The 16,616-nt window shown below is 38.2% G+C and overlaps 2 protein-coding genes across 2 annotated transcripts; one reads left to right on the forward strand and one right to left on the reverse strand.

Annotated features, from left to right (window-relative positions):
* The first annotated feature begins 3,225 nt into the window (after window positions 1-3,225).
* Window positions 3,226-6,682, forward strand: LOC144710093 (glucomannan 4-beta-mannosyltransferase 1-like). The gene is made up of 7 exons (XM_078583753.1): window positions 3,226-3,540; window positions 4,129-4,227; window positions 4,313-4,565; window positions 5,181-5,291; window positions 5,377-5,513; window positions 5,589-5,702; window positions 6,263-6,682. Exons 1-7 carry the CDS (start codon window positions 3,226-3,228, stop codon window positions 6,665-6,667), a joined length of 1,434 nt encoding a protein of 477 aa, XP_078439879.1. The 3' UTR covers window positions 6,668-6,682.
* A 3,180-nt stretch (window positions 6,683-9,862) lies between these two features.
* Window positions 9,863-16,065, reverse strand: HRS1 (Histidyl-tRNA synthetase 1). Its single transcript, XM_078584339.1, has 12 exons — window positions 15,820-16,065; window positions 15,604-15,743; window positions 15,361-15,456; window positions 14,769-14,857; window positions 14,523-14,652; window positions 13,849-13,941; window positions 13,503-13,577; window positions 13,117-13,234; window positions 12,873-13,015; window positions 11,876-12,004; window positions 10,188-10,348; window positions 9,863-10,116 (listed from the first exon to the last, which is right to left on the reverse strand). The coding sequence occupies exons 1-12, from the start codon at window positions 16,022-16,024 to the stop codon at window positions 9,969-9,971; spliced, it is 1,527 nt and encodes a 508-aa protein (XP_078440465.1). The 5' UTR covers window positions 16,025-16,065; the 3' UTR covers window positions 9,863-9,968.
* Window positions 16,066-16,616: the final 551 nt, after the last annotated feature.

A 16,616-nucleotide genomic window follows, 5' to 3' on the forward strand; every position in this document is an offset into this window, starting at 1 on the left:
GATCAAACCATTGAAAGATTCGATGATTTTATACAATTTCTAGATGAGCAAATTTTTAGATGGAAAGTATTGTGGGAGATGCTAATCAAATAAAAAACGCTTAAATGAAAGATTAAGGGACTGAAGTTTTCAGGAAGTGAGGACAATTATTCTAATTTAATATTTTAATAAAAAATCCCAATAAATATTTATTGATAAACTGGTTCTCCATTGGAATGATCCAACATATGTTGGATCCAGGGATTATGCAATGAACTCCACGTTTCTGAGCTATCAATCCAGTCAGCATCCAGTGAGCAATCATTTTAACACATAAAATGATACAAAGGACACATAAATGCATTATAATATGCATGTCATCAATACCTAAATATTCTTAAGAACAGCATAGGAGCATCATGTATAAAATCCAAAATTTGTTAAGAATGTCGAATCAACAAATGGGTAACATGCATACCGGACACTTATAATTTACAACTATTTTTAAGCGTTTTGAAACAAAAACTAACTTAAACTATCATTTTAGTTCCACCACTTTATGTGAATTACATATAAACACATTTAAAGTTAAATTTTATGTTTTTTTCATATAAAACGGGCATAGATGTGGATAATAAGGCTTTAAATCATTTATGTATTAATACTATGGTTTTAGTGGCATTTTTACAATTTATCAGATTTTAGTAGATTTTCTATATTTAGGAATAAAAAGTAAATGAAAATGAAATTGATGTAGACGTATGAGGAGCTTAGAGGGTCACCTGCACAATGCTCATGTGTTGCCCAATAACAATCTGCCCCCCCCCCCTTCAAGGTGTTCATATTTCTGTCAAAATATATTACCCCTCACATTTTTGTAGATTCATATCACATTTTTGTGTGATGAACTTGATTCATATCATATATTATTATGCCATATTCTCTCCTTTCTTTCATTTATATATATTATTTTCTTTTATATATATTAAGTTTGCAGAATCACTCATTAACTCCACACTACTTTTCAACACCTTAGAATCTGAATTTTTCTAGACACCTATAATTCTTATCTAAGTATAAATAATCAATTCTACACAGTACAGTGAACAATTGATTCGAGTTCTATAGTTGTTTTATGCAACCAAACATATCAAATTATTCAGTGTGAGACCCTAAGTTGATAAATTTAGAAGTTAAAGGTGTCGAAAAATACATTTTCATGGGATATTGCAGAGGCACTCATAAAATGTTGCGAATTCAGACTGTAACATGCATTCACTCAAAAGTTTTTACTAATGAAATTAATAATAATAGGACAAATAAAACGATGTATTTTTAGACACATGCCTAAATTATTAGTCTACATATTTCCTGGGTAATATACTTGTCCACACAATATTTCTGCACTATTTATATTAATAAGATGGATAGAGGAAATGTACGGGTCAACAAATTTAACATCAATAAATAATTCTCCTAATTCAGTATTGAGGTTTTTTAAAGGTTTCTTGTCATGTCAAACCCATCGACACATCCACACATCTCTAGAAGCCAAAAATCTAAAAAATGCCCAAAGAACACATTATGGAAATGGTTATCAAAAGTTGTTTGATAAAGCTTCGCAGAGCCAGTTTCAAATAAATTCAATTTCTTCTAACTGAAGTTCAGATTTCTGGTCCTCTTCAGGAAAACCAAGATTTGGCTATTGAAGTTCTCTTAAATTGATCAAAGTTTGTATCTAAATTTTGGATTTTCGGCCTTCGATTCATCAATCGAATTAATTTCAACCCATATTTGATAGCATTCACTTTATGGTTGGATCTGAATTCGGCGTGGCTGTGAAAAAATATTTTTGTTAAGTGAAGATGGTTCATTGATGAAGATTTCTCTAACAGAAAAAGAAAGACGATGATGGGATAGACTTTTCATTTAACTCTAGGAAATGACAACTCTTCCTGAAGATGAAGGTCGATGAAGATTTTTCATGAAGACATTGCAATGGAATCATGCGGTGGTTATAAACAGATAAAAAAATAGAGAAGAGAGAAGGGTAAAAACGCTTGAATTGAACCCCATTATTTAGTGCATGAACTTGAGAACAAGGCTTGATATGAATATTCTCCTAAGCTGGATAGTTCCGTTTTGGTATGATTGAGCAAGGTAGTGTGCTAGGCCCACCATTTTATCCCAAGCAACATGGGTTCGTTAGACCCTTGCAATACATATACTGTAATCAATAAATTAGTTATTTAATTCAAATAGAAAATGAAACTAATTTTTTTCTGAAAGAACGGATTACTTTTGAACTCTAGCATCTCGAAAGTGAAACTCTTACTTGAAGTTTACTTTATTGTTTAATCTGTTGGATTGGGAAATGTAACTACATTTACTTTCTAAAACAGCTGTTAACAAAATAATCTTAAGAACTGCTTTCTTTGAGCAGTCCGCCTTGTCGGAATATTTCCTAAACTAACATTTCCATTCTGAGTAAGAGTATTTTTTATATTCTTAACAAATATATTGCAAGAATAGAACCGATTAAACCAAAAAAAGGCGATAATTCTACTTCAACGCAAGAATTTGCTGCGTTTAGTAGTATTATACGGGAACATTAGAGATTCGTTGGATTTGGTTTAGTTGTTTCTATTCTTGCAGTATATATAAGTCAAGAATATGAAAAAAAGGTAACTCTGTTTTAGAAATACTACTTAAACGCAACTAAACGAGAAGTTTCATTTAAAGCTTTTTAAAGGCGATAATTAACAACCAACAAGAGTGACGTGGCACCTCAAATTAAAAGAGAAAGAGAGAGCATTAATCCCTTACTTTTGTCGCCATTAGCTGTCATGCACATCACGCCCCGGATTAAGCTCCCTCGTAACAAGGAAACCACCAAAAAAAGACAAGCAGTTCGATATAAATTCATGTCCTCTTCTCTAACAAAAAAATCCACGTGGCATCTCTCTTTCTCTCTGTAACAAAGCTAAGAACTTTAACACCCATCTAAAATAACTCTTCAAGAAGAAGGTTCACTTACTTATAAGTTGATGCCAGATAACAAAGCAACGGAAAATCAGTGAGCATGGACATCTGTAACATAAAGGGCATCCCATGGTTGCATGGGAACCGTGTGTCTGGTGATGCCATGTTTATTTCTCTCTCCTTACCATCATGCTTCAACTGCAACAAGTATGAGAGATAAATAGTCAACAGTTCCAAGCTTGAGCATTTCCAAAAACAGCTATTATGAGAGACCTCGCACTGGGAGATCAGGTGGAGATTGCAAGAGGAAGAGCGAGAGATAATATCATCCAAGCATGGCATCAGATTCGCTCTCCTATTGTTCTACCCTTCTTACAAGGAGCGGTTTATCTATGTGCCATCATGTCCATCATGTTGTTTGTGGAACGTGTTTACATGGCAATCGTTATCTTGTTTGTGAAAATCTTGGGCAAGAAGCAGTACAGAAAATATAGGCTTCAAGGACTGAGGGATGATCTTGATGTCAGTAACAATCATCCTATCATCTTGGTTCAGATACCCATGTATAACGAGAAAGAGGTATGACAAGTTTTTTTTTTACTTTTTTCGTGCTCTTGAAATTGAAATCTTAGTTTTCTATCACATCTCATAGCATCAGATCACACCAAACATTTCATAGAGCATACAATTTCTAAATGTATGTAATCTTCATACCGCATCCTGGCCTTAACATTGAATTCGAAGGAAAACAAGCTTAAATTTATCCTACCCGGAACGAACTTTAGTGAGATCTTTTAAATGACTTTTTGGATCAGAGTCAATTTAACGGAGATGGTTTTACTGAAGTTCTAAAAATAAAATTCGAGAAAATACCAAGATTGTAGGCATCTATTTGAATGTTCTACCCAGATCGATCTTTTTGAGCTCTTTGAGATGGATTTTTTGATAAAAAAATATCAAAATTGACGGTGTGACAGAAGTTTTAAAAATAATATACAAAAAGGGCAAATAGATTATAGGCTACTGCTTCAATCTTTTTGAAAAATTTCAAACGACTTTCTGGATCAAAACAAATTTAACATGGACAGTTTTGGGGAATTTCCAGAAAAATATTTGAAGAAAACATAAAAATTAAATAACTGTAAAACTCTCCTCATACCTGACCAGGTCTACAGGCTATCGATTGGAGCAGCCTGTGGTCTCTCCTGGCCGCCGCATAAAATCATTATCCAAGTCCTTGATGATTCAACAGATCCAGTTCTGCGGGTAAAGAGTTTTGCTTCCATTCATTTGCAAATCCAACTTCAGACTAAAACAGTTGAAACCAAAATCTCCTTTTGATTTTTCTCAGGAGCTTGTTGAGATGGAATGCCAAAAATGGATTTGTAAGGGAGTCAATGTCAGGTATGAAACCAGAAGCAACAGGAATGGGTACAAGGCAGGGGCTCTACGCGAGGGCCTGAAGAAACATTACGTCAAAGATTGTGATTTCGTTGCCATATTTGATGCCGACTTTCAGCCTGAGGCAGACTTCCTTTGGAGAACAATCCCATTTCTCCTCAGCAACAGAGAGCTTGCTCTTGTTCAAGCCAGATGGAGGTTTGGTAAGCATGAAGAGCTTTGCACCCTGTCAGAAGTAGAGCACGGGCTATTCTCTGTCAATCTGTCTATCTATATAATTATGTATCAAAACATCCATCACTCTATCTATCTAACTATATATCAATCTATCCATCACTCTCTATATATATATATATCAATCTATCCATCACTCTATCTATCTAAATATATATCAATCTATCCATCACTCTATCTATCTAAATATATATCAATCTATCCATCAATCAATCTATCAGTCCACCTATTTATTTATCTATATCGATCCACCTATCTATCTACAATAAGAGCTACGCTCTGAGTCACTGTATCTGAAAGAGAAACGATCTATCATCTATCTATCTATCTATTTACCTATCTATCTACCTATCTATTTAGCTATCCACCAACCTATCGATCGATATATATATATATATATATATCTACTTATCTACACTGAGACATCTATCAGCAGCAAAATATCTATCTATATGCTATCTACTTATCTATTTACCTTTCAATCTGTCAAGAAGCTACAACAGTAAAAAGATGGCCATCGTTCAATCTGACGAGATCAATGCTGGCTTAATTTTTTTCTTTTTTTCTATCATTTTTTGGTGCAGTAAATGCAGATGAGTGTCTGATGACACGCTTGCAAGAGATGTCTCTGGATTATCACTTTAGTGTAGAGCAGGAAGTAGGATCGTCATCATATTCTTTCTTTGGATTCAATGGTAGTCTCAGTCAAATCTCTTCGTAGAGGGAAAGGGTTTGAGGAAAATAAATCAAACTTAAGTAAGAATGGACGATTTTCTACAGGAACTGCTGGAGTTTGGCGAATCCAGGCGTTAAACGATGCTGGTGGGTGGAAGGATAGAACAACAGTTGAAGACATGGATCTGGCTGTCAGAGCTAGCCTCAAAGGATGGAAATTTATCTTTGTTGGGGATCTTTCGGTATAAAATTCTTTCGATTTTTCATCAATTTTATTTCTCAAGGAAGATGGAAACCCTAAAATGTTACTTGACCAGGTTAAGAACGAGCTTCCGAGCACGTACAAGGCATACAGATACCAGCAGCATAGGTGGTCTTGCGGCCCCGCAAATCTATTCCGGAAGATGCTGAGAGAAATCATAAGTTGCGAGGTGATGATTTAGACTTTAATGAAAATATCTCATATTTCTTCTGGAAAGATTGTAAAGATGTAATCTTTATGCTTCTTGCTTTGTAAAAAATACTCCCTAATTTTCCTCCCAAATCAGCAAAATAAGATTTTTTTTCCTTTCCGGATCATCAAGATGTAATTTCCTTCATTCTTTCTCTCCAATCGTCAAAATCTCATCTTATCCTTCCCCTAATCGTCAACATCTCTTATTTTACTTCCCAAATCCGCAAAATATGATGCTCTTTCTTCCCGAATCACAATCAAATAACTCCTCCTTGGGAATCACAATCAAATAATCTCTTTCTCCTTGGGAATCCAAATATCTCCCCCTCCTTTTGTCTCCAATCGTCAAAACATCATATTTTTTTACTCCCCAAATCTGCAAATTACGATGCACTTTCCACCCGAATAAACAAACGCAGAAATTTCCTTCTTTTTGCGAACCCAAATTTCTCATCCTTCCTCTCCAATCGTCAAAAATCTCCAGATCATCAAATTAAGAGAAAACTAACACCGCCCAAACCTGCGCCCACGAAACAGAGGGTATCGGCATGGAAGAAATTCCACGTGATCTACGCGTTCTTCTTCGTGAGGAAGATCGTGGCGCACCTGGTGACCTTCTTCTTCTACTGCGTGGTGATTCCGATGTGCGTGCTGGCGCCGGGCGTGCGACTGCCGAAGCTGGTGGCGGTGTACATCCCGGCGACGATCACGATCCTGAACGCGATCTGCACGCCGAGATCGTTCCACCTGATCATCTTCTGGATTCTGTTCGAGAACGTGATGTCGCTGCACAGGAGCAAGGCCGCCATCATCGGCCTGCTCGAGGCGGAGCGCGCCAACGAGTGGGTCGTCACGGAAAAGCTCGGCAACGCCCTCAAGCACGGCAAGATCGCCTCCAAACCCACGAAGAACAAGAACAAATCCAAGCTCCGCGACAAGTAAAACTAGACGCTATCCGCTCTTTCTATATAAATATATATATATATATATATCTTTCTTTCTTCTAGTCTCATCTCTCTCTCTATCTCTATAAATATATTTCTTTATTGTATCCTATGTCTCTCTCTCTCTAAATATGTGTCTATCTATTTATTGATTCCTCTCTCTCTCTATGGATATATTTCTTTCTTGTCTCCTCTCTCTCTCTCTCTATGTAATATCTCTTTCTTGTCTCTCTCTCTCTATGTAATATCTCTTTCTTGTCTCCTCTCTCTCTATGTATATCTATATCTTTCTTGCCTCCTCTCTCTCTACCTATGTTTATATCTCTTTCTTGTCTCCACTCGCTCTCTCTATGCATATATCTCTTTCTTGCCTCCTCTCTCTCTATCTATGTTTATATCTCTTTCTTGCCTCCTCTCTCTCTATCTATGTTTATATCTCTTTCTTGTCTCCTCTCTCTCTCCTTTTCTCTCCTCTCTCTCTCTCTGTATGTATCTCTTTCTTGTCTCCTCTCTCTCTCCTTTTCTCTTCTCTCTCTCTCTGTATGTATCTCTTTCTTGCCTCCTCTCTCTCTATCTATGTTTATATCTCTTTCTTGTCTCCTCTCTCTCTCCTTTTCTCTCCTCTCTCTCTCTGTATGTATCTCTTTCTTGTCTTCTCTCTCTCTCTCCTTTTCTCTTCTCTCTCTCTCTGTATGTATCTCTTTCTTGCCTCCTCTCTCTCTATCTATGTTTATATCTCTTTCTTGTCTCCTCTCTCTCTCCTTTTCTCTCCTCTCTCTCTCTGTATGTATCTCTTTCTTGTCTCCTCTCTCTCTCATTTTCTCTTCTCTCTCTCTATGTATCTCTTTCTTGTCTCCTCTCTCTCTCCTTTTCTCTTCTCTCTCTCTGTATGTATCTCTTTCTTGTCTCCTCTCTCTCTCCTTTTCTCTTCTCTCTCTCTGTATGTATCTCTTTCTTGTCTCCTCTCTCTCTCCTTTTCTCTTCTCTCTCTCTGTATGTATCTCTTTCTTGTCTCCTCTCTCTCTCCTTTTCTCTTCTCTCTCTCTCTGTATGTATCTCTTTCTTGTCTCCTCTGTCTCTCTTTTTCTCTTCTCTCTCTATGTATGTATCTCTTTCTCGTCTCCTCTCTCTCTATGTATATATCTCTTCCTTGTCTCCTCTCTCTCTCTCTCTCTCCTTTTCTCTTCTCTCTCTCTATGTATATATCTCTTTCTTGTCTCCTCTCTCTTTCTCCTTTTCTCTTCTCTCTCTATGTATATATCTCTTTCTTGTCTCCTCTCTATCTTCTATCACTCTCTCTATGAATACATACCTTTCTTGTCTGCTCTCTCTCTTCTCTCTCTAAATGTATATATTTCTTTCATGTATCCTCTATCTCTCTACATATGTATATTTTTCTTTGTTGTCTCTCTCTCTCTCTGTATATATATCTCTCTTTCTTCTCTCCTCTATCTAGATATATGTATCTATCTCTTTGATGTATCCTCTCTCTATGAAATATGTATCTCTCTTTCCTGTCTCCGTTCTCTCTAGATATATGTTTATCTTTATTTGTTGTCTCCTATATCTCTCTGCATTATATCTTTGTTTCTTGTCTCCTCTCTCTTTTCCCCCTCTCTGTATCTGTATCTTTCTTTGTTCACTCCTCTCTCTCTCTCTCTCTCTCTCTCTCTATATATATATATATATATATATATATATATATATATATATATATATATATATATATATATATATAGCTTTCCTTTATTGTATCCTCTTTCTATGTGTCTATATCTCTTTCTCCCTCTATCCAAAATCTCTGTCTCTCTCCTCTCATCCTCTTTCTCTCTCTTCTCTTTCACTATGAGCCTCATGCTTTTTGCCCATGTCTCTCTCCATCTTTGTACTGACCCTTTTCTCTCTCTTCCTATCTATGCTTCTCTCTGTACTCCTCTCCCTTCCTTAGGTAAGGTTTTGATTCCCCAACTGCCTAACATGCTCTATGTTCATCTTCATCTCTCTCACTAGTATACATCTGTACATACATACATCTCTATCTTAGGCAAGGTTTTGATTTCCCAACTGCCTAACATGCTCTGTGTTCATCTTCATCTCTCTCACTAGTATACATCCGTACATACATACATCTCTATCTTAGGCAAGGTTTTGATTTCCCAACTGCCTAACATGCTCTATGCTCATCTTCATCTCTCTCACTAGTATACATCCGTACATACATACATCTCTATCTTAGGCAAGGTTTTGATTTCACAACTGCCTAACATGCTCTATGTTCATCTTCATCTCTCTCACTAGTATACATCCATACATACATACATTTCTCTCTTCCCTCTCTTAGTCTCTGTTTCTCTATTCAGTATTTACCAAACCCTCTTTTTATCAAAAAGGAAGTTCTATCTTGAAATCACAAAGATGATGATCAACAATCTGGAGAATTTATTTATGCAGGATCCATGTCTTGGAGTTGCTCATGGGCATGTTCCTTCTCTACTGCGCAATATACGACATTGCCTTCGGACGAGACCACTTCTACATCTATCTGCTTCTCCAGTCCGGCGCCTTCTTCATCATGGGTTTTGGCTATATCGGCACCTTCGTCCCCAACTGAACTATCTCTCTCTCTTCTTTCTCTCTCTAGCTTAGTCTTTACCTCTCTCTTTGCACCCATCTCTCACAATGCTTTTAGCCATATCACTACCCATTTACCTGTACCTACATATTTCTCACTTTCTGTCTTTCTATGTCAATCCCCTTCTTTCAACCTCTCTCTCTCTCTCTACCTCATCCCATTTATCTGTATCTATCTCACTTCCCTTTTATGTCCACCGCTAGGTTTGTTCCTATCCTACCTATATCTCTCTCTACAACCATATTTCACAATACCAATCTCTACATAGCTTCTGCATTATGACTACCTGTATATGTTTCTCTCTCTTTATATTTCTACCTCTTTCTCTATCTACCTCTACCAACCTCTCTCTCTATCCTTCTGTACTTCAGCATAACAATCAATTCAACTGTAATAAAAAACGTGAGACTCTTAGTTTTGATCCAGGGTGCCCACCAGAATTATTATTTTTCATTTATAATACAGTTTAAGCGAATTTCGGCACAAAGAAGAGTAAACAGTGGAGAAACTTGGAGCAGAAATAACCAAAAATAAGAAGAAAAAACCAAGATGACAAAAATGTTGGGGCCAACAGGGCAAAATAGTATTACTAATGGGAGAATTTTCATAATGAAACAAAATTAATTTTCCAATAGAAAAAATTGAAAATTTGGGGGAGGATAGAAGCTTACAAGAACAGGTCAAGCTCGTCCAGTTTGACGTCATTCTCTTCTCTAGTGGTGAGGTTCTTGACTCGGACCATTCCTTTCTCCCACTCAGAGCTACCAACCAGGATAAGACGGCTGGCGTTGACGCGCTCGCAGTGCTTGAAAACCCTGGAATTGTAATGCGTCAATGCCCTGGTTTTAATTTTTGATATCATATTAAAAAGGTGAAAAAAGATTACCACTTGAGGCGCCTGTCCTCTACAAGGTCAACGCTTTGACCTTTCCGACGAAGGGCGGCAGTGATCGCCGAGGCGGGCCCCTCAAGGGATGGGTCCATTGCAAAAACAACATGGTCAACGTTGTGGGGGAGATTGGGGAGGAGCCCCTTCTCCTTCAGCAGCTGTCAAATTGTCATGATTTTGGTCTAAGATAGTGAGAGAAAGTGATAGAGAGAGGGAGGGAGAGAAAAAGAAGGAGAGAGAGATGGAGGGAGGAGGAGAGAGAACACGTGGAAGTGAGTTACAGAGAGAGATGAGGGAGGGAGAGAAAAAGAAGGAGAGAGAGATGGAGGAAGATAGAAAGAGAGATAGAGAGAGGAGGAGAGAGAACGCGTGGAAGTGAGTTACAGAGAGAGATGAGAGGGATAGAAAAGAAGGAGAGAGAGAGGGAGATGGAGGGAGATAAAAAAGAAAGATAGAGAGAGGAGGGGAGAGAACACGTGGAAGTGAGTTACAGAGAGAGATGAGGGAGGGAGAGAAAAAGAAGGAGAGAGAGATGGAGGAAGATAGAAAGAGAGATAGAGAGAGGAGGAGAGAGAACGCGTGGAAGTGAGTTACAGAGAGAGATGAGAGGGAGAGAAAAAGAAGGAGAGAGAGATGGAGGGAGATAAAAAAGAAAGATAGAGAGAGGAAGAGAGAGAACACGTGGAAGTGAGTTACAGAGAGAGATGAGGGAGGGTGAGAAAAAGAAGGAGAGAGAGATGGAGGGAGATAAAAAGAAAGATAGAGAGAGGAAGAGAGAGAACGCGTGGAAGTGAGTTACAAAGAGAGATGAGGGAGGGAGAGAAAAAGAAGGAGAGAGAGATTGAGGGAGATAAAAAGAAAGATAGGGAGAGGAAGAGAGAGAACACGTGGAAGTGAGTTACAGAGAGAGATGAGGGAGGGTGAGAAAAAGAAGGAGAGAGAGATGGAGGGAAATAAAAAGAAAGATAGAGAGAGGAAGAGAGAAAACGCGTAGAAGTGAGTTACAAAGAGAGATGAGGGAGGGAGAGAAAGAGAGGAAAAGAGAAAGAGAGATAGAGACAGGACTGGAGGAGAGAGAGATGGAGGGAGATAAAAAGAAAGATAGAGAGAGGAAGAGAGAAAACGCGTAGAAGTGAGTTACAAAGAGAGATGAGGGAGGGAGAGAGAAAGAGAGATAGAGACAGGAGGAGAGAAAAAGCGTGGGAGTGAGGACAGAGAGAAAAGAGATAGAGAGAAAAAGAAAGAGAGAGAGAGCGAGCAAAGAGGGGAGGAAGAGAGGAGGAAATAAACAAGAGGGACGGAGGAAGAGAGTGAGAGTGGAGGAAAGGGAAGAAGAGAGAGAAAGAGAAGGAGAGAGTGAGAGAGAGGAGTAGAAAGAGAGAAAGAGAGGGAGAGAGTGATATAGGGAAGCAGAAAGAAAGAAGAAAGAAAGATAAAGAAAGTGATAGGAAGGGGGAGGGAGGAAGAGAGAGAAAGAGAGGGAGTGAGTGAGAGAGAGAAGTGGTAAGAGAGGGAGAGAGTGACAGGAAGGGTGAATGAAGGAGGAAAAGAGAGAAAAAATGGAGACACAAGAAAGGAGAGAAGGGAGGAGCAGAGAGAATTAGAGGGAGAGTTGGGAGGGAGGGAGAGAGCGAGAACGAGAAGAAAATGGGGAATAGCTCAATATTGTGACGAGTAGGCTAAACCTCAACGATAACTGCATCCCCAAATCCAAATCCGCATGCAGGGACTTCATCACCACCGAACATCGAGAGCAGCCGATCATACCTTCCGCCGCCACAGATGGCTCGTAGTTTTCCTTCCCTGTCAAATCCCTGAAGAAGACACAAAAGCTACAATTACTCTAAAAAAACAATTTTTTTTTTTGAACAATAAGGAAAGACCACCCGAAACCGGTGGCCTACCTGCTATCATTAATGGTAAAGATTTTGTACAAACAATATACAATCAAACTCAAATAGGCTATCCTCTCCCTCCACCCCAAAAAGACATCAGCGCCTCCAATTACTAAAAAATTACAGAAATTTCTGATCTAAAACATTCAAACATCCCCATAATTGAGGAAAATCCAGACGGTCACCCACATTAAAAATAATCACATGAAAGTAATCAAATAAAAATAATATCCTCTGTTAAAAATAATCAACACTGAGTTTTTATGCTACACACTTGAATCTAACTGTAACATGCCAAAATAGGAGAATAAATCAAACCATACGATTACTTTTTTACAATATTTTAAAACTTGGTTGGATTGATCATGTGTCCAGGGAACAAATCCCATTTGAAGTTGGTTTGTTTGTCAAATTCTAAACAAGCCACTACATTAGAAGCACATAAACCATGTTCGTCCACCAAGCTTGTTTGACAGTCATAATTGGTTAGCAGGAAAAAAAGTGGGCCAGGCCTTCAATTCGCATATTATCAATTCACTTCGTAATGTGGCCTCAGAACCTGAACTACAGTAAGTGGAAGGATATTTTTAATCACCAAAATTGTACGAAATTGTGTCCCAGGAATACAACCTGGAAGTGTCACAGTTTACGTCTTCTGGCCCAATAAAGTAACAGTAGAAGGATAACTAAAAGAAGAGCAAAGGTTTAGGGAAGGAATTTTATTCCATTTCAAAAATAAACTATTTTTTTCATTTCAACTATAATCATTTGGATGAAGAAAATTAACCTCGAAGACTATGCCGGTGTAGTATGCGAGTCCACGGACAACAGAAGCATCGAACTGGATCCACTGAGAGTATCCATAACTTTCAGCCAGGGAGAAAAGCTTTTTCAGATCAGCAACAGCTTCCCCCTCTGAACCCAGAATATCTGAATACACACAATTTCATGGAAAATATTCAGTTACTAAAATAATATTAAAGTTATGTATAAATCGGGCGAAGAGGGCAGTAGTTTTTCTGGAATATAACCTTCCAGATCAGAGAGCGATTTGATTGATAGAACATTCACTATCCCCTTGACCGCTTCAACAGGTACACCGAGTGACGTCAGCTCCTTCTCAATCTCATCGACAGGAATTTTCCCCAACTTTTGCATGATAATGTCATGATCTTTTGTTAGCATATTAAGAAGTATTTATCGAGTAATCGTTGCTAGGAAAGTGAAATTTAATCTTCAACTTATTTCTCGAGTGGAGTTTGTTACATGGTTATCATTGAAGCATACCCAAATAAACCGATCGAAACTCTAGAAAAACAGCAAGCTGTGATGGAGGTTGGATATATTATACCGATTCGGATCATACGAACCGAATACCATATATTTGGTGAAATGTAAAAAGTCTTACGATACTCACTTTATCAACGATCACACAAACTTTTGTGAATAATGCCTCGGGTATCAAAAATTTGTCCAATGCAGCCTGCAACACCTGCATTATCAATCAAATTTTCTATCTCAGCTGATGTATCCTTACATACGAGCCCCGAATGAGGTAAAAGTTATCCCTTCTATAGACGACCATGTAAGATGAAAGCTACGCGCCCTACAAATTAATTAGTAATATCTGAGCGTCATAAGTGATGACATCAATTTCGTAGTTATGTTATCTGTCGCATGCAAAAGACAGGGACCAGATTTCAAAGGATGTGACTGCTTTCTATTTCATGATGTGGTGGAGTTTTCTCTTTTTTTCTGGATACCTTGCGGCTTGATACTTTTATGCCCACATCCTGTGCTGTTATTCCAAGCCGCTCAAAAAGAAGGACGATCGCATAAATCAGTTCAGCCTCGGCCTGAAAAATAAAAGAAAAACAAAGAAAAACACTTCACAATTTATTCAAACTTTAGCCACGCTAACTATTAATGTGTGTTCAAATTGTAACCCCAAGATAAAATGGGTACAGTGAAAACTTAATTTTTTTTTTTTTGAAATAAGAAAACTTAGTTTATAAACTACTTTTTCTTAGGTTATTTTATCTTCTTTAACACCTCTTACAGTACAGTATTCAAAGTAAGAGATTCAATTCTCCTCTGCTTTCTTCTTTATTTCTCTCTTCTCCAGCGACTCTCAATTTGGCGTCTTTTACCATCACCATCATAACAATCAATTTGCCATTAAACTTTGAAAAATGTGGAAAGTAAAATTCTGTGAAAATGTTTCCCTCTTTGTCTGTAGTCTCTTCTCCCATCCAAATAATAAGGTAAAGGATAATGGCTTCCACGAGCCAAAATCAGAAAATTGTATGCTCAAACTGAAGAAATATACAAATAAATCAGCTGCATTGTGCTGCAAGGTTTAAGCATACGTGGAATAAAGTTGGAAGCTAATAATCGATTATAAGATCCATTTATACAGTACCAGTAACAAACATACCCTAACTTTTGAAATTCCAATAATGTCCATGTTCCATTGATAATGCTCGCGGCGTCTTCCTCTAGTCATTCGCTCATAACGCCAGCATTGTCCTATCGTGAACCATTTTAGAGGAAGAGATGCAGACTTCCTGAAAATGAATAAAAAAGGGGGAAAAAACATATCAGCAGAGGGAGATTTCGTATCATATTTTTATGGGTACAGGAAAATAAAAGAAAACCCCATGGGAAAGGATAATTTCAAGACCCTTGTTTCATAACAAGCCTCGCCAAAGAGGGAGTGATTTCAGGCCTCAAGACAACTCGACGTCCTCCCTTGTCCTCAAAATTGTAAAGCTGTTGAGGAAAATACATCAGGTTATGGAAATAAATAAATATCATTGGGTCAGAATTAGGATTAACAATGAAATGCGATATAGTTTCAATTAGTATTATTACGTTGAGATATTTCTTTAATTCAAGCATTCTTTTTTTAGGAGAAATTAAGGAAAAAAAGAAGAAAGTGTCAGATATGAACAGGGTAGGTCATCATTCGTCCGCATTTTAACATTTGATTTCAGTAAGCGCTACGGAATTGGAATAATTGATTCGGCCTTGGCATTAACAACGAAATAAAATACTAATGACCACTATGATTGTTCCTACGATGGGGTTATTTCTTCTATTCGACCGTTCTTTCGTATGGAGGAAAAATGGAAAAATTAAAATGTCCGATATGAGCAGACTAAGCCATTCTTCCTTCGCGCTTTAACATTTGATTTTTACACTTAATTGATGCCCAAAAAGTATGCATGAAGGTTATAGAAGCAAGCTCAAAAGCCAAGAGAAGAAACACGAACCTGTTGAGTGATTTCTTCTCCAGCTTTTCTGATGAAAAGAGCTTCCGATTCAAGAACAGGGAAATCTACCTCCTCGAATGACAGCAACCGAGACACCTTCCCCAATTATCAAAATCAGTCGCCGGAAAAACTAAAATTAAAAACAACTGAAATCACAGCCCAATCCAATTCCTCTAGAGCTATAATTTTTTCAAAAAGTTTAAATCAGAGCGTATTTCTTTCCCCCCCAGATCAATTCTCTACCTCGCGGAAGTTCTGAAAAAGCCACTGACGCAGCCTCATATCCTCGGGGAGAAAATCCCTGGTTCCTCTTGGAGGATTAACATCGATAGCCGACGCTCCTTCCACGGCACCTTCATCGGTTCCGACCGACAGAGCATCATCTGAGACAAAAATCAGTGCTTATAATCTTTAAATTTCCGCAAGTTTCACACGAATCACAGATGAAAATTGCCTCACCTTGAGTCGCGGAGGACTGATGGAGTGAACTCTGCGAGATCGCGAAGGCAGGGGACGAGACGGCCCATCGAGATCTCTGTTTCTGCGGGGGGAAGCTGCGGGCGATCGGAAGGGGCAAGATTTTGAAGGAATTGGAGAGCCGAGGGTTGAAGAAGACGAGGGTTTGGTGCAGGGCGTGGCCTACACTCGCCATGGAAGTCTGCATTCAGCATACGAGATTCGCCATCAAACAAAAGATATCCGTTGGAGACTTGCAGTTGAGATTTTATAGACGAACGGCGGACGTCGTCCGTTCCGTCGTTGACGGTAATTGTTTATCCGTTCACCTTAAAAAATTGAGCTCTCTCTCACTTATGGACTAGGAGTCGGGTCGGGTCGGATCGGATCTAATCTAAAGTGGTAGAAGGACTCGATCGAACAGAAAGGGGAATTCAATCGAATCTTTCGATTTGACCAAGGATTTTCTTCGAGTTTAGTCTACATTTACAATTTTTTAGTGATTTGATTTCAGCGATTGGAATCGATCTAAAAGTTATTCAAACTGTTCAAACAAAATGCGAATTGAGAACTCTCTCACTGTCTCTCTCCCGTTCGTTCTCTCTATCTTGCTTTCTTTATTTCTCTCTCTAGCTCACTCGTATATTCTCTCTCTCATTTCATTTACTATACATATTTATTGTTAATTAATTTAAACAATTCAATTGAAACCGGGAGGTTCGAATTTAATCAGTTTAGGGTTATTTGATCCAAACATTGAGTTGGATAGTTTTATGCAATCTGATCCAATGGATTGGATC

The sequence above is a fragment of the Wolffia australiana genome, chromosome 12 (assembly GCF_029677425.1).
Source record: "Wolffia australiana isolate 7733 chromosome 12, ASM2967742v1".
NCBI classification, from domain to species: domain Eukaryota; kingdom Viridiplantae; phylum Streptophyta; class Magnoliopsida; order Alismatales; family Araceae; genus Wolffia; species Wolffia australiana.

Bases quoted from the DNA above. Each gene is read 5' to 3' on its own strand.
- LOC144710093 (XM_078583753.1), top strand. From the start codon at position 3,226: ATGAGAGACCTCGCACTGGGAGATCAGGTGGAGATTGCAAGAGGAAGA. The intron at 3,541-4,128 runs GTATGACAAGTT...ATACCTGACCAG, and splicing joins CCATGTATAACGAGAAAGAG to GTCTACAGGCTATCGATTGG. The intron at 4,228-4,312 runs GTAAAGAGTTTT...GATTTTTCTCAG, and splicing joins CAACAGATCCAGTTCTGCGG to GAGCTTGTTGAGATGGAATG.
- HRS1 (XM_078584339.1), bottom strand. From the start codon at position 16,024: ATGCAGACTTCCATGGCGAGTGTAGGCCACGCCCTGCACCAAACCCTC. The intron at 14,858-15,360 runs GTTCGTGTTTCT...TTTCCTCAACAG, and splicing joins GAGAAGAAATCACTCAACAG to CTTTACAATTTTGAGGACAA. The intron at 13,016-13,116 runs GTTATATTCCAG...GTGTGTATTCAG, and splicing joins ATCGCTCTCTGATCTGGAAG to ATATTCTGGGTTCAGAGGGG.